General features: G+C 45.6%; 1 protein-coding gene across 1 annotated transcript in view; it reads left to right on the forward strand.

Moving 5' to 3' along the window:
• The window catches only part of RTL9 (retrotransposon Gag like 9), a 97,457-nt gene extending 78,206 nt beyond the window's left edge, over positions 1-19,251 (forward strand). The window contains exons 3-5 of the mRNA XM_050776536.1: positions 8,018-8,171; positions 13,474-17,568; positions 18,110-19,251. Coding sequence (XP_050632493.1) covers positions 13,525-17,568; positions 18,110-18,229 — 4,164 coding nt within the window. The 5' untranslated portion in view covers positions 8,018-8,171; positions 13,474-13,524 and the 3' untranslated portion in view covers positions 18,230-19,251. The remainder of the gene's footprint in view (positions 1-8,017; positions 8,172-13,473; positions 17,569-18,109) is intronic.
• The last annotated feature ends 1,134 nt before the right edge of the window (positions 19,252-20,385 follow it).

Below are 20,385 nucleotides of genomic sequence, written 5' to 3' on the forward strand. Positions count from 1 at the left end.
AGTGAATCCATCTATTCAGTTAGCTGGGAGATGGAGCAGATCAGAACTAGCGGGAGGAAAGGCTTAGGAATGCTCTCTAGTGGGACTTGGAGGAAAAGGTGAGAGGGTGACATTAACTGAAGGAGATGGTGAGCCCCTGACCCCTGCAGTTGTGAGACTTGCACAGAGTGGGATGATCTGCTGTTATAACCTATCCTCAGGCAATGAAGCATAAGCAGAGAGCCAGGAATGTTAATCATTGCTGATTTTTGTTAAGCATTTCCTTTGTACTAGGCACTGTACTGGGCTGTACAGGCATCATCACATTCAGTCTTCACAACATTATATGATAGCTCCTATTACTGTGCCCATTTTACAGATGAGATTAAGATAGATTATACCACTTGCCCAAGGCCACACAACTAGTAAGTGGCTTAGCCAGATTTTGCACCCAAGTGGTTTTAATCCAAACCGTGTCCACTAGGCCTTAGGAAGGAGCCCACATAGAGCTGTGGGGATGCTGCATCCTTGACCTGTGGCTGTACATGGGCAACCCCTCTTCATACCTTATAGCTCTTGGTAAATGAAGTGAATCACTGTATCTACCATGAATCTCCTTGGGAATGAGTTCAGTGCTGGTATCAGAGGAAGGAAAGGGTGGGAAGAAGGTCTCAAAAGTCTAAATCTTAGTGTGGTCCCCTCCTTTGACCTACCCACTCTGGGCTGAAGAAATGCCAGGATTGTAGGGGCAGCAGATTGTTAAATCTATTTGTTCCATGTACTGAGGCCTCGTAACATTTTTGGAGCCCTTGTTCAGTGACTCAGGCAATTCAGCCTAAGGGTACCTTTGCAGGGGGTTCGCCTATCTCTTATCCTATGTTAGTACATGAGATTCTTCCTCCTTATTATACCCCGGTTACATTAAGTGGGTCTTTTCTTATTCCCCAAATCCTGAGTCTCTGCCCCAATAAGTTGCCTGTACTCCATTTTAGCAAGAATAGAATCTTCCCTTTCTGCCAACAGAGCTTCTTGGAACTTTGGCCTTGCCTGGGTCCTGCTTGCAGACTCCTGTTCTGAGGCTCATGTTTGTCCCTAGAATGATTTCATGTTCCTCCTCTCTCTTTGTCCCTCTATCAGAACCTGCTTTCAGGATGGGAGAGTTAAGAGACTGATCCTCCCAAGAGGTTGGCATTTTAACTGATGCCAAAGCCCTGAGTCAAAAGAATTATATACTTAAAAATGTTCAAGCCCTTGGGAGCGGATGGAGAGATTGGAAAGGCTGATGGAACATTCTTAATGCTCCTGGAATGCCGCAAGGTGGACATAAAATTCAGGCTTCCGCCAAGACAGGACTTGGATTATTTTGGTTATAATCAGAATCCGTAACCTGCCCCCACCCCAGCACTCAGGGCTTTGATCAAAAGTCTTCCAGACAATGAACCTCTATGATCCAAGCATCATTTTCTCAGAGCTCCTTAGAAGGAGGAGAGCTAAGAAACTTCATGAATTACCAAGGACCAAGCAAACAGGCGGTAGTGAAGTCAGAAACAAATTCCTCCTGAGACTCGTTTTGTCCTATAGCCTGAAAACAAATCCAGTCTCCACCAGACATAAGGTGGAATTCCTGTCTTGATTTTTTTAGTACTGATATTAACATTGTTCTTCTCAAATCCTCTTCAGAACCAGCCCTTTTAGAACACAAATTAGAAGCTGTTTATTTTGCCAATCAGAGAAACTAAAGGCAGCCAGCCTTGGCCAAAGGAACATCTTATCCTTTGCCTTTGCTAAGGACAATGTTCCTTCTATTGTGCTCTGTGGAAATAAAAGGGCAAAATGTGCTTGCCTTCTTTTATTCCTATTCATGGTTGAGGTCATATGAAAGTTTAGAGAAGAGCACAGTTTTCAGTATGGGTCATGGCAGGTTTTCCAGAAGGCTTCTTAGCCAAGATATTCCCCTCCCCTCCAAACAAGTTACGTATCCTTAAGAATGATTTGGTCTCAGTGTTAGGGGAAGAGGGTAGGTAGCAGGGCCTGGCTTTGTCATCCTGGGCTAATTTGAGGGGACTTCAGCAGTCCCCAGCAGAAGGAAAAGAAGGGCTGATTCTCCCTTTGTGAGCAGCCATTGGAGCTGCTTCAGGGACTGACAAGCCGGCCAGAGACAATGTCCTCTCTCTGGAAAGCAGTAAAAACATCAGAAATGCTCCTTTCCTAGGGAGCCCTTAGTTATTTTGGCCTCTCTTTCCATTAAAATAGGAAAGCATTGAAAGGGACCATTCGTGGCACAGCGTGGAGCCTCCCCATTGTGGCAGTATTTCTAACTGCGTTGAGAATTAACCACATTGCTCTTCCTTTTTACCATGGAGGAGTTTCTAGATTTTTATTTATACCCTACCGCTTACAACATCTTTCACTGTTTCAGCAAATGACAGCATAAAAGATGGAGAAGCCAGCAGGGGCTGTGCCCACAATAATAGCTGTGGTTGCATTTAAGACATTCAAATGCCAAGGGTGCACTTCTCCCATTAAGTCCAACATAAGAAATCAGGTGTGCACAACATTGATGAACAGAAGACCCCAAAGGACGGGTGGAGTTTCTGGTATGCTGTGGTGGGGGGTGGTGGGGTGGTGAGGTTGGGAAAGAAGGAACAGGCATTTTCATTTTCCAAACTAAGAAGCAGTTTCGGGTGAAGGGGAGCGGTGGGGATGTCAGAAATTCTTCTAACGCCATGGACCTGCCCACACCTGAGTCAGATAATGATGACCTTCCCCAGGCCCTGCTTTCTTCTCCCCCTCCCCAAAAGACAGCATGAGCATGAGTAAGCCCGGTACTTACAGGTGCAGAAGAATTTGGAACAGGAAAATGGAGCTTACAGGCTCCCGAATGCCTGCCGAGTCAGTTGCATCAGATTAGGAAGTGATGATCCTAAGAATAAGATGTTTGGAAAATCTTGTCCCCCGAAAGCCCCCTGCTTTGTCTTCTCAGCCCACATCCAAACTCAGACCACCCCCAGGATGTCTCTCATCCTGCCAGACTGCCTGGTGCCTCCGTGCCCCTTCCCGTGAGGGTGCTGGCAGCCACACTGCCTCTTTGAGCCTGTGGCCCGGCAAGGTAGTCAGGCTCATGGGATTAGGTTGGCAGGAGCGACTGTCCTCTAAACGATTAGCCCAGAGAAAGAGAGAGAGAGAGCAAGCAAACCCGAAAACGGGTCCAGGGTAGAGAGCTCCAGGTCCTTAGCATGTTCCTGGCGTATTCCGAAAGTGGCATCCACAGCAGAGAAAGTGTCCCAAAATAGCTCAGGCTGCCAATGCCTTGCTGAAACCTGAGAAAGAATTGCTGAATTTAAAGATCTGGGTCGCTGTGGGTGTGTGATCAAAGTGCAGATTTGTTGGTAGGAGGAACTCAAGCCATGAGCTTAGGAGTGACATGAGGTCACTTGGGTCATGTCCTGCCTTCTTGTTTCCAACTTGCTGAAGTTGGTAGCAGTGTCAGAGAGCTCCTCTGTGGTGAGGCAGGGGTTTGGAAAGAGGTCCTAAGGATGCTGTTTTCATGCCCAGGTCTCTGATGCACTAACAGTATGAAATAGCAGTGCTCTGTTTTCTGCATTTCAAACAAAGGAACTGATACTATGCAATGGTTTCTTTAGGTTATTGCTCCATGACTGATGAAATTCCCTTTTCAGTAGATTTTTCATTTCTTTTGGCCTTTGGCATAAGTAAATGTCAGCTTCTTAAAAATCAACAGAGAAGAGCAAACAGTAGGGTCTCTGTGATTTTCTTGGGATTTGAGAAATCTCCCCTCCCTAGCTTCTGACTGGATCGTGTCTGTACATTGCTGCCTGTGGTCCTGGGAAGGATGAGGTCCACCCAGACATGCTGTCTCATTTTTATATTTGCTGAGATCTTGGGACACTGTCCTTTCATCAGGTATGTCAAAAACCTTAGGATTGTCTGCAGAGAGTGTGGTTCAGTATGTGGAAAGGTCAGCATATGTCATTCTTGGATTGGCCCTGGGGTTTAAGAAGAAAAAGCCCAGAATTTGGTTTCGAATCCCAACTCTGCCTGTCTTTTGCTGTATGAATTTGGGCGAGTCACTTCTCTTCTCTGGACCTCAGTTTCCTCTTCTGTTAACTGAAGACAATAATCTTCTTCCTAATTCTAACCCAAATGGTGTAAAGAGTAACTCAAAGAGTTGAAAGAATGCTACAAAGGGCAGGGTTTGGCACTTTCAGTAAGTGGTGACATTTTTCAGTTCTTCAAAGTCCCTGATTGGTAGCCACTACCTGCATCCACATGCCTATAGTGAGCCCAAGACATCCCACAGTACTAGGCACTATGAGCTTCATGTCTAAGAGTCTAAATAGTTTCCACTTTCAAGTTGTGGGACTTTTGGCAAGTAGCTCAATGCTTAGCAGCTCAGTTTTCCCATCTGTCAAGTGGGTATACAAAGTAGTAATAATACAGGTCCACAATCCCTTATCTGAAACTGTTGGAGCTAGACATGTTTTAGAGTTCAAAATATTTGGATTTTAGAAAAGCAATGTGGTACATATAACATATATATCACACCTTAATGAGATCCAAGATTATACCCTGTCATCAAACTCATTAATATTTCTAAATGGGATAAATGAATAGCCTCATGTCATTTCAGGCCTAGTTTTGCCACCAAATGAGCTTGCCACAAAATTTCAGTTTTCAGAAGCTTTAGGATATCAGAGAGGCACATAGGAAATTGTGGACGATGAAAGAAGTTAATACTTATTTTGTGCATGTAATGTGCCAGGCATTGTTCTAACTATGCATTAACTCATTTAGCTGGCCCAATAAGCCTATGAGGTAAGAAGTATTATTTTATCATCCCCATTTCATAGATGAGAAAACTGAGATTCAGAGGTTAAATCACTTGCCCAGGGTCCCAAAGCCAGTTAGGAGCAATGCTGGGATTCCAACCCACACACTTCCGCTCTTATCCACCTTCTCTGCCTAATCCATGGGGTTAAATTGAGGCTTTAAATGCCTATAGGGGCCGAGCAGGTCACTGAAAAAGTAAAGGTGGCCCTATGGGTACTGAGGCAAACTGGTGAGCACATGCCTCACCTACAGGGAGCAGGTTGTTCAGCTCTGGCTGATTGTTGCTATATTGGAATTTGGATCAAAGTCTTTCTGTGTGTGTGTGTGTATGTGCACGCGTGCGCGCGCGTGTGTGTGTGTGTGTGTGTGTTTCAGAGAAGCCAGAAATCTAGCTTTCTATCTGAAATTTCCTGACTTTTAAATGTTGGCAACTAATTTTAAAAAATGTTAAAAACATTGTACGGGTCAAATAAAATCTGTCTGCAGTCTGAATTTAGCCTGTGGCTGCCAGTTTTCAAGCTCTGCAATGAGTAAATAGATGTGAAAGTGCTTTGGAAACTTAAAAACGTGCTCTAGAAACAGAAGAGTCTAATTTTAGGGTTATATCTTGTTTTTTCCTTGACTGTGGTCTAGTTTTTAAAAAACTTGTGTTCCTGGCCTGATGGAGATGAAAAGTCAGAATTAAATAGAGACTTCAGTGAACTTCAGTACTTCATTCCTTTGGCAGGCTGGATAAATGAGAGGCCTAGGTGTACTGGATGGACTAAGCCTCAGAATTCCTGCCACACCCACAAGCCCCTTCTAAGGAGTTTCCATCCACAGACCCTAGCTGAGGGAAGTAGCAGTTTCTTATGAATAGGTGACTATGCTTGGTACCACGTGATCCTGCTTCCCCCTAGCAATAGCCACTTGAGCCAGGAGAGGGCATCTGATCCATGAGCAGTCACTCTATAGGCTGGCAAATAGCCTATGAAGGAACCTGGGTGAGAACTTTGCCTAGCAAGTACAGTTACTGAATTTAGACCAATGAGAGTCTCTCTCTTGGGGAGTTTGAATACCAGACCTAGAAAGAGTGAGCAATTGGCAGCAAGGGCAGAAGCTGAACACAGAGAAGGCAGGCAGCAGGGACCCCGGATAAGCAGGACCAGGAGAGATTACTGAACTTCAGCTATGTGCCAGATTCTTTACACGTTGTTTTGTTTAAAACATTCAAAGAGCATGCGAGGTAGGTACTGTTATTATGCCTGTTTTACAGATGAGGAAACTGAGGTGAAATAACTTGAAGTATTGGGGTTCAAGCCCAGGCCTGTTTGAAGTTAAAATCAGAGTGTAGGAACCTCAAAGCCAGTGGTTCTGAAACTCTAGTGTTTCAGAATCACTTGGGTTAAATGCAGGTTCCTTGGCGTCACCCCAGACCTATATTGAATCTGCTCTTTGAGGATGGAGCCTCCCTCCCCTTACAAATCTGTGTTTTAGGAGTTTTCCCAGGGAGCACTTGATGCAGGGTTTCCCCATCACACTTTTATTTTGAGAAATGCAGTTTCAGAGGGTATGGCAAGTACTGTGTACTGTGCTACCTTTACCTACAGAATGAAGGTCAATGTCAACAGATGTGGTTAAATTCCAATTTAAAGTCTTGGAAATGGGGCCAATTATGTAAAGAAGAGGACATTAGTTTGTTCTCTTCTCTCATCAAGGAAGTCTACATTGTTACCAGTTATTTGAGAGAAGATACGATTGAGATGAATGCCCAGTAGTTGTAAACATGATCGGATCTGCACTTCAGGGTGGGTGCAGAGCTAGCATATGTTCACTAAGCATTTTCCATGAGGTGCGTAAACTGTAGAAACTCAGTGCTCTGGCAACAAAGAACATGAGAGAAAATTACCAAATGCAGATAGACATATTGTAAACCATGGAGCTTAAAATGTAAACCTACTTGCTAGGCTGATCATAGAGGTTCTTCTCAGCCCTAGAGAATTTGTGTAAGAATCCCGTCCATGCCTTTATTTACACCATTGATTAAAAATGCTAATCAGAAGAGGATCAAGACTAGGGACCTCCTTCTAGGTTGTTGCAGAACTCCCACTCTGGCAATGGTATTCAACTGGTTTTGAATTTTTCTGCTTTAAGAACTCTCCCTGGGAAGACTAGTGGTCTGAAGTTTGCTTGGAGAGTCTCAAGCCAGAAACTGATTTGTGGTCCAAATGCTTAATAGCATCAGACATATATTCCTACAAGAGAGACATGTGGTCCAAGGGGTGGCACAGGTCAAATGTGATGGCCAAGTCCCGCCTCAGCAGGGCTTGAATCCGCACTTGGCAACTTTTATTTCTCTCTGTCCGTTCCTGTGGATAGTTTATCTGTGTTAATGTCCTCATTTAGGCTAAGGTCAAACTCTGTTCTTCTCTCTTCTGGCCAGAAAGACTTCCTGTTTTACAGGTATATGATCTTCTCTGTGTTGATATTTTAACTCTGAGTGATTCTCTAAAGCAGGTCCTTGGACAAGTGCCCATCTTCCAGGAAAATTGCAGCAGTCCACCTTGCAATGAGAAAGCCTGAGGACTAGGTAGAAAATGTTTCGCAGAGAAGAGAAATCTATTTGATGTATTATTCTTTATTCTGAGGTTATTTCCTTCTCTTTTGACATTGAAGCCCTTTCTTTTTAGAAAATGATGACTAGTGGTTGTTTTGTTCCTTAATGCTTTTACTTGGGAAAATAAAAATCTGGGAGTTCAATATCAGCCCCTCAAATTTTGGGTTGCATTAGCTGCAAGTCTGGGAACTGGTCTAATTTTGAGTGTTCTGCTAGTACCTCTAGGTACCTCCTATTGCCACTTATGTTCTAAGTGCTTATAAATTACCTGCTTCGTAATCTGCAGCAGAATCTCTCCGAGGACTGACATCAAGCTTACAGCTCTGGAGTTTACGGTATACTGGTCTGTAGTTTCCTTATTTAAGAAAATTGGGACACTGCCCATTTGCAGTCCTCTGGTATCCCTCCTGTTCTCTTTGATTCCACAGATCCTTCAGGCCGGCACCTAATGCAAGGCAGTTCCGTTTGCTCTTCTTATAATGTTCTTTTCCCTATAGAGTTGGACATGCATATACATGTTGTTTGGGGAATTTGCAGCACATCCAATGAAAGCATAATTCCCAACTAACAGTCAAATCCTTTTCTTTGGAGCTACCCGGAACACACCTACCCTCTCTTCCATATGACAGCCCTTCAGAGACTTGAAGACAGTGTGTGACTCTCCTGTGAGTTAAGAGCACTGGCTGAGTCAGACAGACCCGAGTGACAAGCCCAGCTTCACTCCCTCTCAGCGGTGAGAGCCAAGGTAAGTTACTTCATTTTCATTTCTCTGTAGTTCAGTTCTTTAGATGATTTAGAAAATGGGAGTAAAAAAACCACTTTATTGGTTTATCGTTCAATAAATAAGATGAGGTATGTAAAGTGTTTAACATAGTGCCTGGCATAGTAAGCACTCAGTAAATGCTAGCTATTTCCCCCTCTTTATTTATAAAGAGCCGATGGGCATTTTAAGTGTCAGGGCTGTGGGGGAGGAAGGAAATGGGGAGAGTTTCTACTTCCCTGAATGATCAAGGAAGGCAGAAGATCCTAAAGTAGACCAGGTATTTCTTTAGCCTTAGGTTGTCTGTTTTCAGTTATCTGGTTGCCTATTTGCTAGGGCTTGGGGAGAGAATATTGTTGAGAATCTAGGTAAAGGCTTATTTTCAACAGCTGGAAAGCTATTTGTTGACATATTGAACCAGCTCTTGTTTATTCTTATTTCCCCGAGCAGCTAGCCATGCAATCCCCTAAACTCAATTACCTTTTGTGAGGCGGCAGGAGCATGACACCTCCTAGCCGTATTGATCAGTGCAGACTGGGTGGGACGTGAGGGACCTGAGAGATGCTAAGCAGCAAATTCTGGGCTTTTCCTTCCTTAGAAGGCCTCTCTTCTCTGTGTTCCTAGAGACTCTGGCTTTAATAGAACAGAAGTCTATGCCTCACATGGGCTGAGCAAGCAAGAACCCTCTCTCAGTAGCCTCCTTAGAAGCGGGCTGATGAAAATAGTCACAATGGGCCAGAACTTGGAACCCTGGAGTGACCAGTGCCAGCATGGTTTTCTAACTGCAGCTCTTTGCACACACTGGGTTCTGCAAGCAATTGAATGATATGAACTCTGAATGCCATTGCAGCTAGAGAAAGTTTGGAAGGAGACACACCCAACTGTGAACAGACAGAGGAATGGGACTTGCGGAGGATGGGGGGTGGGTGGGGTGGGGCATTTTCAGGACTTTAGCTTTATCCGTATGGAGGATTTCAAGTCTTTATCCTAAGACTATATTCCTAGATTACTTATGTAATTATTAAACATAAATAAAAGTTAGAGAAAGAAGAAATTATTTTTAAAAACAAACCAAAAATAAAACACAAAATAAAGTGGTACAACCATTAAGCTTGTTGGGGTAGAAAGGTTGCTTGGGTTGGGGGGGGGGTGGATGTTGGGGATTCCTAGAGAGAGCTTGCAAGGAATGGAGTGAAAAGGGCTTGAGAAAGAACCCTAGGGAAACATATCTTTAAAAAAAAAAATTAACTTTTATTAGTTTTTCTCTTTTTGTATTATGGGTCCATTATAGACCAATGAGAAAATACAGATAAGGAAAATAAAAATAAAAAATCCCCTCTAATCCCATCATTCAACTATGGCCACTGTTGGCGTTTGGTATACATCTTTCCAGATTTTATTTTTTTTCTATGCAAAAGTCTACGTATTTATCTTTATGATAATCAGATCCTCATGTACACATTAGAATATATTTTCAATGGCTATCATAATGGCTGCTACAATTGCACCATGATTCATTTAATCATTAAATGAGTTGTATCCTAACATTAGACACTTAGGTTATTTCCAAAATTGTTGCATTAGAACATAAACAGTGCCCTGCAGCTGTGTGACATTGGGAAAGCTAGTTAACCTCTCTGTTTCTCTGGTTTCTCATCTGGAAAATGAAGGTGCTAATAGAACCTACCTTGTAGTATGTTGTGAGCGTCAAATGATATCATGTAGGTAAAGTACTTAGCACAGGGCCTGGCACAGTAAATGTTAGCTTTTATTGTTAGGTGTGTTAATAATAATAATAATAGTTGTTGTGAGGCCATTGTTAATAGAATGGCTATTCTGTGACTTTTATGTATTTAATTTTTTTCTTTGAGGGGAGAGGAGAGTGACTGGAATTTTTCTTTTGTGTAGTATACTATAGTGAGCTCTGGAGTCACACAGAGCTGTGTGCTTTTGGTCATGTCAATTCAGCTCACGGAGGCTCAGTTGCCTTACCTGTGTACTGAGAATTTCAAGGATCTAGCTCACAGGGTAATTGTAAAGATCAAATGAGATAATGCTGGTGAAGCCCTCAGCCCCATTCTTGGCATATGGGAAGAGTTCAAGGAATATCAGTTGTTGTTGTTATTATTACTACAAGGATTCAGCTATTTGTAGTAAGAAAGTTTCCTTGCTTTGTGGTGTGGGGATGTGGGGGCGATGGCAGTGAGTAGAGTACTCTGAGTTTCTAATCACTTGTCTGATTACAAAGAGATAAAATTATTTTGGAAACAGAATGGCCAGGGCTGAAATCTGGGCTTTTAAAAAATTATTATTATTATTATTATTATTATATGTGACTGTGGTCACATAGCCTTCTCCAAGCCCATTTCCTCATGTATAAAATGGGAATGACCTCAATGCCTACCTTACGCGTGTTGCTGGGAGGTCGGAATTACATAATGCATGTGTAGTGCTTAGCCCAAGTGCTCAGTTGTTGTTGGTTGCTAATGATGAGGTTTATAACGACCTGAATGCCTCCCTTGTCAAACTCTATATCCCTATACCTGGGCTGCTTGAACTTCACCTGGAGGCTTTGCCCTATCCAAGGCTCAGGGACCAATTCTCCTTAGACTGAGGGTTTCTCCCCTTAGACTGAGTGCACCAATTCAGGAAAACTGGAGTACTCCGGTAAACGTTTCTGCTAGCTCTACTCTGACCTTGTGCCCCAGTTCTAGAAAGCAGGCTGTAGCCCTATTTGTATGAACAAGCCCTCACCTGGTATGCTCAAGGCTGGTATGTTTTTCTTGCTAGCTGTCTGAAATCCATGGAGCCTTTCTGTTGAATCCTAGTCCTGTGGCAGGGATCTGGTTGCTGGATTTTTCTCTGTGTCTCTGACCCTGGGGTAAATTGCCTTTGTTATGATCACCATTACAGGGCTCTGTTAAGGTGTTTGCTTGCCAGCCCCCACTGTCCATCCTCCCAAACCCTCTTTCCCTGCACCTGAACCTCTTTGAACGTTTCTGATGCTGTTCCACTCAATCTCCAGCCTCAGTTTCCTTCCCTCGAGCCCTCTGCCTGTGCTTCCACGTCATATCAGTTGCAGTGTCTGGGTCCCAGGACTCCTGTGTCTACTCAACCGCACAGGGCACATATCTTGTTTCCTGAGCTGGGACCGTTTTCATCGCATCTTTTTAATTGTGTCAGTCTCCTCTTTTCTTTGGGTAGAGTGGGGTGGGGCATACGCTGGTGGGACTGTTTGGGGTGACAGGGAAGAGGGGTGGAGTTGCATAGGCCAAGTGCTAAAGCGGAGCTTCTGGAGGACTGTCAAGTGAAAGGCGGCCAGAGGCAAATGTCAGAGCCTATATAGAGGCAGGAATCTGGGACCAGAGAGACAGAGCAAGCAGTAGCAAGTCAGGAGCAGTGGGGCGGGTGGGCGGGCAGGCTGGCTGGCAGGCAGGGGGGCGTGGCAGGGGATAGCAAAGGGATATTGCAGAGAACAGCTGTTGGTACTGGGTCTTTAATGAACTGGCTGGGCACGAGGTATAAGTTAATTGGCCATAGTAAAAGAGCTAGGGGTGCAAAGGATACTCTCTCCCTCTTCTCCGTCACTGGCAAGGTAAGATCTTTCTGGCTTTTGCCTGGTGGGAAACTGTGGCATGTTCAGAAATTTTTCTGAAGATGGGAGGTGGAGGTCTATGGCCACTCTTTTGACTCATCTTTCCCATTGCACCGATTATTACAATAACCAGGGTGTCAGCAGAAGGCCCGCATTTCTTTTGCGACAACCCATCTTGGGGTTGTCCAGGCTGGAGACAGAGGCAGGGGACTTGGTAGTGTGACTGAGTAAGGGGGAGAGGTGGATCTTTATAGCACAGCGGTGAAGAGTAGGGGGCTCTGTGGATGGAGCCAGGAATCTATGTGACCACAGGCAAATTATCAAGCTTCTCTGGGTCTGAATTTTCATATTTGTAAGATAAAGGACGGGTACAACCGAAATCTCTTAGTGTTGCTATGGGGACCACATGAGATGATACATGTAAAGTGCCTAGCACAGTGTTTGCCAGTCAGTGCATGCTAAAGAAATGTTCACTGTTAGCATTTCTGTTGCAAGTTTTCTCATTATTATGGAATCACAATTCCATGAGGTTGATGACTTTTGTGACATTGTCCCAAAGTAGCAAGTTTTCTGCTTTTGGCATGAGCAGGCTGTGGGGACATGTCAACATTGTGTAATATTTGCATTGGCTTCCAAGTCGTGTGTCCAAAAGCCCCTTCTGGGGCTGCCTATTGGAGCAGACTGGAGGGGTGAGGCTCTGGATCGCCCACCCCCATGTCATCAGAGAAACTTGAAACTTGGACATGCTAGAGACTGGGCTTTAAGTGACCCATGGTCTAGGATGTCAGAGAAATAATTGAATGCAAGCTCAGGGATGCCAAACACTAGGCAACCCCCAGGAGGGGGTCACAGTCAATGATATACAGTTTGTTACTGTTGCAGTGACCCTATTTTAGCCTTGACCCTGGATAATCTGAGAAAGCTGGTAAAATGGGGATAATAGTATCTATTGCCCAGGAGATTGCAAGAACCAAATGGGATAATGCTTACAAAGGCCCTTATGTTATAGGAAGTTGTGAACAGTTGTCTAAAGTACAGTGCCTGGCACATACTATGTGAAGCAATAAATAAATAGTAGTAATGGGGGGGGTGGTTGCTGTTATTAATAAGAATAATGAAGACAATAAGCAGAATTTTCAGTTCATGGAATGTTGCTCTCAGTCATTGATCAGATAAATGTCTCCCTTTTCCTGAGGAGAACATTCAGGGCCATCAGAGTAGTAAAATGAGGATTAAACCGTTGGCAGAATTCAATGAACTCCAGGAACTAATGATTATCCTGGGGCAAAGGACTTTCTTATTCAGGCCTGCCAGTACCTTGGCTGGCTTGTGAGGACTGCCGTGGGATAGAATACAGGCCAGGAACCTGCATTTCTCACACTTGGCCAGAAGGTGGTGCTGCTGCTTTATTTGAGTCAGGACTGCCCAGGCTCCTGGCTGCGGAGGTTGCTGGCGTTTACAGCATTTACAAACTGAGAGGCTGTGGGTTGGTTTGAAAAGGATAGAGGCAGAAGGGATATTTGCTCCAGCGCCAAAGTTGTTCATTGCTTCACAGCTTCTTTAATCTGTTAGCCTCACCTTCAATGCCGTATACCTGAGAACGCATAAAAACGGGTCTCCATGAGCAATTTGTCTATTTCCCGATCTTCTTGATACTGACTTTTGACCTCTAAACTTGTTTCTTATTTACAGGTTTTCTTGCCGCTTGGGCTCCTTCCACACTGTCCTGTGGCTGTGGCAGATATGTCAATACCCTTACATTCACTGCGATTCAACAATACAATGAAGGAGGAAAATGTTGAGCCCCAAAACAAGCAGATGGCCTTCTCTGGACCAATGACGGAGACCAGAGCAGACGTACAGATTCTGCATTCTCATGTACAGTTGCCTATAGTCTCAACTTCAGCCTCAGACCCTGCAGGGACATCCACACAGTTGATGACATCTCCAGCCTTTGACACCATGTCTGCACCTCTAATGGGAGTACCAAACTCTGGAGCATTGTCCCCACCCCTAATGCCAGCCTCAGACTCTGGGACACTTTCCCCATTGCTAATGCCAGCCTCAGACCCTGGGGCACTGTCCCCATTGCTAATGCCAGCCTTAGATTCTGGAACATTGTCGCCATTGCTGTCCGCTTCAGAGTATGGGGTAATGTCCCCAGGGATGATGACAATTCCTGACTTTGGAACGATGTCCACAACACTAATGGTAGCACCAGATTCTGCAGAGATATCACCATTGGCAATGCCAGCTCCATCCTCTGGAGCGATGTCTACACCTATAATGAGCACTTCATCCTCTGAGGCAATGTCCACACCATTCATGCTAGCCCCAGATTCTGGAGAGATATCCCCAATTCTAATGCAAGATATGAATCCTGGAGTGATGTCTACACAGCCAGTGCCAGCTCCCAGCTCTGAGGCAATGTCCCCATTGCAAATTACAGATGAAGACACCGAAGCAATGTCCAAAGTGCTGATGACTGCTCTAGCCTCTGGAGAGATATCTTCGCTGCTAATGTCAGGCACGGACTCTGAAGCAATATCCTCACTGATAATGTCAGCCCTAGCTTCTGGAGGAACATCACCCCAGCCAACAAGCACCCAAAACTCTGGGGGAATACCTACCCCTCTCATGTCAGACCTAGACTCTGGAATAATGTCTTCACTTTTAATGTCAACTCCAGGTTCTGAAGTAATGTCCACACCGCTACTGTCAGGCCCAGATGCTGGAGAAATGTCCACATTACCAAAGCCAGCTCCAGATGCTGAAGCAATGTCCCCAGCAGTAATGACAGCTCTACCCTCTGGAGTGATGCCCACCCAAACGATGCCAGCCCCAGGCTCTGGAGTGATGTCCCCATGGTCAACACAAAATATAGACTCTGAAATCATATCTTCTCTGCCAATGAGAGCAACAGCCTCTGGGGAGATGCCTGCACCACCAGTAAGAGCTTTAGACTCTGGAGCAATGTCCACACCGCTAATGGGAGCCCCAGCCTCTGGAAATATGTCTACATTGCAGAAGACAGTTCCAGCCTCTGGAGCCATGACCACCTCACTGATGACAGTCCCAAGCTCTGGAGTGATGTCCACAGAGCAAATGTCAACCACAGCCTCTAGAGTAATGTCCGCACAGTTAACAATGGCCAAAACTTCTGGAGCAATGCCCACAGGCTCTCTGAAAGCTGTGGCAAAACGACACACGAGAGCCACAGCCTCTGGAAAGAAGTCCAAGCCACGGAGGAGAGCTCCAGCTTCTGGAGCAATGTCCACCCAACGAGTTATGGACACAGCCTCTGAAACAATGTCCGTGCCACAATTGACAGTCCCAGCCTCTGGATCAATGTCCATGCTGCAAATGAGAGCCCCTGTCTCTGAAGCAATGTCCATGCCACAAATGAGAACCATGGCCTCGGGATTGACATCTGTACCACAGATGAGAGCCATGACTTCTGGAGCAATGTCCACCCCACTAATGACAGCCCAAACCTCTGGATCAACATCCACCCTGTTAATGAGAGACACATCCTCAGGAGTGATGTCCTGTCCACAAATGAGAGCTCTGGCCTCTGGAGCATTGTCCAAGCCACTAATGACACCCAAAGCCTCAGGAACGATGTTCACGGAACAAATGGCAACCACAGCTTCTGAGGCAATGCCCACACTGCTAATGAGAGACACAGCTTCTGGAGCTCTGTCCATGCCGCAAATGACAGCCACCGTCTCTGGAGGGTTGTCTGCGCTGCTAATGAGAGACACAGCTTCTGGAGCAATGACCACATCACAAATGACAGCCACAGTCTCTGGAGGGATGTCCATGCCACTAATGAGAGCTCAAGACCCGGGAGTAACGCCTGCCTCACTAATGAGAGCCAAAGCCTCTGGAAAGATGCTCGGTCAGCCAATGAGCACCCAAGATCCTGGAGGGATGTCCATGTCTCCCATGAGATCCATGACTGCTGGAGGGATGCAGATGAGTGCCCCAAACTCTGATGTGATGTCCACACCAACAATGAGAGCCTGGACCTCTGAAACAATGTCCACACCACTAATGAGAACCTCAGACTCTGGAGAGAGGCCCTCACGGCTCAAAAGAGCTCCATCCTCTGGAAAGATGTCCCTACCACTAATGAGAGCTCCAGCTTCTGGAGAGGTACCCACGTCTCTGAGATCCTCAGCTTATGGAGCCATGTCTGCTCCACAAATGACAACCACAGCCTCTGGAATGATGTCCATGCCACAAGTGAAGGCTCCCATCTCTGGAGCAATGTCCATGCCACTAACAAGATCCACAGCCTCTGGAGGGATGTCCATGCCACTGATGAGAGCCCCAGGCTCTAGAGTGACATCCACATCACAAATGATGTCCACAGCTTCTGGAGACATGTACACACTACCAGTGCAAGCCCCAGCCTCTGGAGGGATGTCCCCACCACTAGTAAGAGCTCCAGCCTCTGGAACTATGTCCACACCACTAAGGAGACCCTCAGCCTGTGACACTGTGTCCACAGAGTTAATGAGAGCTTCAGCCTCTGGACATATGTCCACTGCACAAACAACAGCCATGGTCTCTGGAGGGATGTCCAAGCCATTAACGAGAGCCCCGGCCTCTGGAACAATGCCCATGCCTTTAATGTCAGCCATGGATTCTGGAGAGATATCTATGCCGCTAATGGAAACCATGGCCTCTGGAGCAATGTCCACATTGCAAACCAGTGTTGCGAACTCTAGATCTATGTCCTTGCCACAAACAACATACACAGTGTCTGGAGGGATGGCCACAGCACCAATTAGAGCCTCTGCTTCTGGAGCAATGTCCACATCATTTATGAGACCCTCAATTTCTGGATCGATGCCCATGCCACTACCGAGAGCCACAGCCTCTGGATGTGGCATGGGGATGTCCATGCCACAAATGACAGCCACAGACTCTAGAGGGAGGTCCATACCACTAATGAGGGCCTCAGGCCCCAGAACAATGTCCACACCACAGACAGCCTTTGGAGTGATGTCCACTCTGGAAACCAAAGCCACAGACTCTGGAGAGGCTTCCATCTCTCACAGTAACATCACAGCCTCTGGATCAAAGCCCACACCGCACATGACTGCCACAACTCCTGAAACTACGAAACCACCACCAAAGGAAGTGCCATCCTTCGGAATGTTGACCCCAGCACTCTGTTACCTCTTAGAAGAGCAGGAAGCAGCCCGGGGCTCATGCTCTGTGGAGGAAGAGATGGAGATTGATGAGGAGAAGCAAATGAAGGGGTTTTTGGACGATTCAGAGAGAATGGCATTTCTGGTGTCTCTTCATCTGGGAGCAGCAGAGAGGTGGTTCATCTTGCAGATGGAGGTAGGAGAACCTCTCTCAGATGAAAATAAGTCTTTCCTGAGAAGATCCCAGGGCGTATATGACTCCCTATCTGAGATAGACATCCTCAGTGCTGTTCTTTGCCATCCCAAACAGGGCCAAAAGTCAGTCAGGCAGTATGCCACTGACTTCCTGCTGCTGGCCCGACATTTGTCTTGGTCTGATGCCATTCTACGGACCAGATTTCTGGAAGGACTCTCAGAAGCTGTTACCACCAAAATGGGTCGGATCTTCCTGAAGGTGGCTGGCAGCCTAAAGGAGCTGATAGACAGGTCTCTGTACACCGAGTGCCAGCTGGCTGAAGAGAAGGATTCCCCAGGCAACTCAAGCCAGGTTCTGCCAACAGCCTGTAAGCGGAATAATGAGGAGGCCATGGAGGATGAACTGAGCTCTCAGCAGCAGACTGAGGAGGTAATGAGGGGGAAATCCACCGAAGGATTTTGAGCAGAGAAATGAGGAGGTCACGACAAGGAATACATCCTGCTTCCTTGAGTAGAATCGGGAAGAGGCAAGGGGGAGGCATGGAGCTCCTAGACCATTAAACCCTAAGCTGGAGTTTCATCAAGTGAGCATGGCTCTGCAGTTATTTTGGGTATGTTAACTACTTTGAGGAGCAATGTCCTGCCCAAGTTACTGAGGACGTGGGATAGTTGAAGTACGAATTCTTCTCATTATGAGGGAACTGGCTGGGCTCAGTTCCAATTCTCCCCTTGTTCCAAGTCCAATTCTAATAAACGGGTCTTTTGGGAGCTGGGGCCCATCTACAGCAACAGGTGCTGTGGAGTCAGGTCACTAAGGAATTAGAATAGCCTACTCCTTGGTCACACTGTATGCAAGTCAGACAAATTAGCAAAGTGCCTTGATCTGCTAGGTTACAGAACTTATCCAGGCAGAACACCCCTTGTCATAGTAAGTGTGGCTCTTACCTCTGTTGTCTTTTTCTCACTTGCAGCACCAGCATGTTCCCAAACGCTGTTACTACCTGAAAGAGCACGGAGACCCCCAAGAAGGTCTTCATGACCACCTTGGACAGAGCACAGGCCATCATCAGAAGGCCCATACCAACAAGTAAAACTCCATGGGATCTTCTCCTGTGATATCTGACTCGACTGCTAACTGGAGGACTGGTTCCTGGACCCATTCCATTCAACTACATCATAAACCTTGTTGCCTTCACCCTTCAGCCTCCTGCTCCAGGCACATCCCACCTTACCTCTCACTTGGCTGATTTGACCTTCTCTTTCACCCACATGCCTATGACCTGCCCTGACAATCAGAGTGTGGACCACAGGAGTGTATGGTGTATGAAGTTTTGAACTCCCATCACCACCGAGGCCAGTACTAGTTCTTGGTCCAGGGAGAAGTCTAGGCAGGATAAATCATATCTTACCTCAAAACCCCTTAGTGTATCTTGCCATGTGTCAGCAGGCAAACTTGAGGAAGCCCTGGTTCTATTTCACCTGGCAGGGGAGCCTATAAGGAGAGTGATGCCCACTCCTATACCACCCTAGTAACCCAGTAGACTTGCCCTGTATGCCCCAACTCATAGCACCTAAAATGGGTCTCCAGGGTCCTTGCCCTGTTTATAGTATCCATCCTGAACCATTCGTTTTGACCCATAATAATAATTATAGTGATAGTATGATGGCTACCAGTTATTGATAATGTATCTATCATGTGACAGGCATTGGGCTAAACTCTTGACAAGCACCATCTCACTACATTCTTACAGTAACACAACTTGTTCTTGTGTTGTCAGCTTCTGACCTCTTGATCTGTTGTTTCTGGCCTTTGTTGTGTCCCTCAGTGCGCGTTCTCCAGCTCTGACCTCTGGGTGACCCCCTCAGTTGTTGATTGCTCTCACTCCCCTTGGCTGTTGTGCTTCATGGCCAGCACTCTTGATGAGGGTCTTGGTCTATAAACAGGCATAGATAGTTAGAACATAATGTGAGCAGTGTTTGCCTTCAGGTGGTGGGGTTATGGGTAGTTTTTATTTTCTTCTTTCTACTTCTCTATACTTTTCAGATTCTCTACAGTAAGCATGTATTACATTTATAATTATAAAAGTAAATAAACTTCATTTATGAAAAAAGAGTTCATTGTGGCTCCTAGAATTTGATTTACTGAGTCCTTTATTCCACCAATATTAGTTATGCAACTTATGTCAGCTACTGTTTGGGGGACAGACAGATAAGAATCCTGCTGATATGAACATTCCATTCCAATGGAGTGGGGAGAACAAGAACACACTGAACTTAGATTGGAATTGTGAAAGCTGTGAAGAGAAGAAATCAGGACAATGGGGAATTTGATGCAAATAGGACCAATTTATGTATTCAATAGTAGTCCATATAATTGAGTTACTCAATAATCTTTCAACAACAGTAGGAGAGACATGATTAGAAACTTATTTTGGATAGTTAAATTGGCAACAGTTTGGAGACAGGATGGAGGAAGGGATCAGAGAGCAGCTGAGCCCTCTACTTCAATAGTCCACGTAACTGACTGGCTGGGTGACTTAATCTAGGGTGGTGGCAGTAGAGATGGTAATTCATGGACAGAGACCTAACCTTCTCTGAGTACTCAAGTCCACTGCTCCAGGACTCAAGTCCTCTGCTCCATTACCCTTAACTTTGGGTCTGATTTCAGGAAGAGGAAAATGATACTCAGGAAAGACAGATTGGCAGACAAATTGGCAGCCCCTTGATACTGTACATAAGAATCTGGCTGTGTGGGTTGCCTGCAGCTGCCTCAATCACCAGTGCTTTTGCCTCAGGAAAGAGAAGGTGCGATAAGTCAGGAAATACGAATTCCAGAGAGATGGCTGGCCCCTGGGGACCCAGCTTTCCCCCTCTTCTCTGGGTCTGTTGGCTCACACCTAGCCCAGTCCAAGACCGAGTGGAGTTTGGACGTCCTTTTTCGGCCAGGATTGCTTTTAGCTAGGAAAAGCACTGTCAAGTTTTCTCTTTGCTGAAAAAGAAATGGATAATATAGAATTTGCAACTTATGCCTGGAAAATGTATACAGAAAGGACAATGTCCTAAAAATGAACCTTATTTTCTTATAGCCATGCTAATGGAGAAGGATGGCAATTCTTTTATTTATTTTTCTCCCTAGCCATTCTTCTTCTTATTGTTTTTGCTGTCCTCTCCTTCAAGCTAACGTCACTAGAGATAAATGGAACAAATGAAGCCCAATCGTACCCTGCCAGAGCTCAGTCCCTGTTCT

The sequence above is a fragment of the Macaca thibetana genome, chromosome X, assembly GCF_024542745.1.
Source record: "Macaca thibetana thibetana isolate TM-01 chromosome X, ASM2454274v1, whole genome shotgun sequence".
NCBI classification, from domain to species: domain Eukaryota; kingdom Metazoa; phylum Chordata; class Mammalia; order Primates; family Cercopithecidae; genus Macaca; species Macaca thibetana.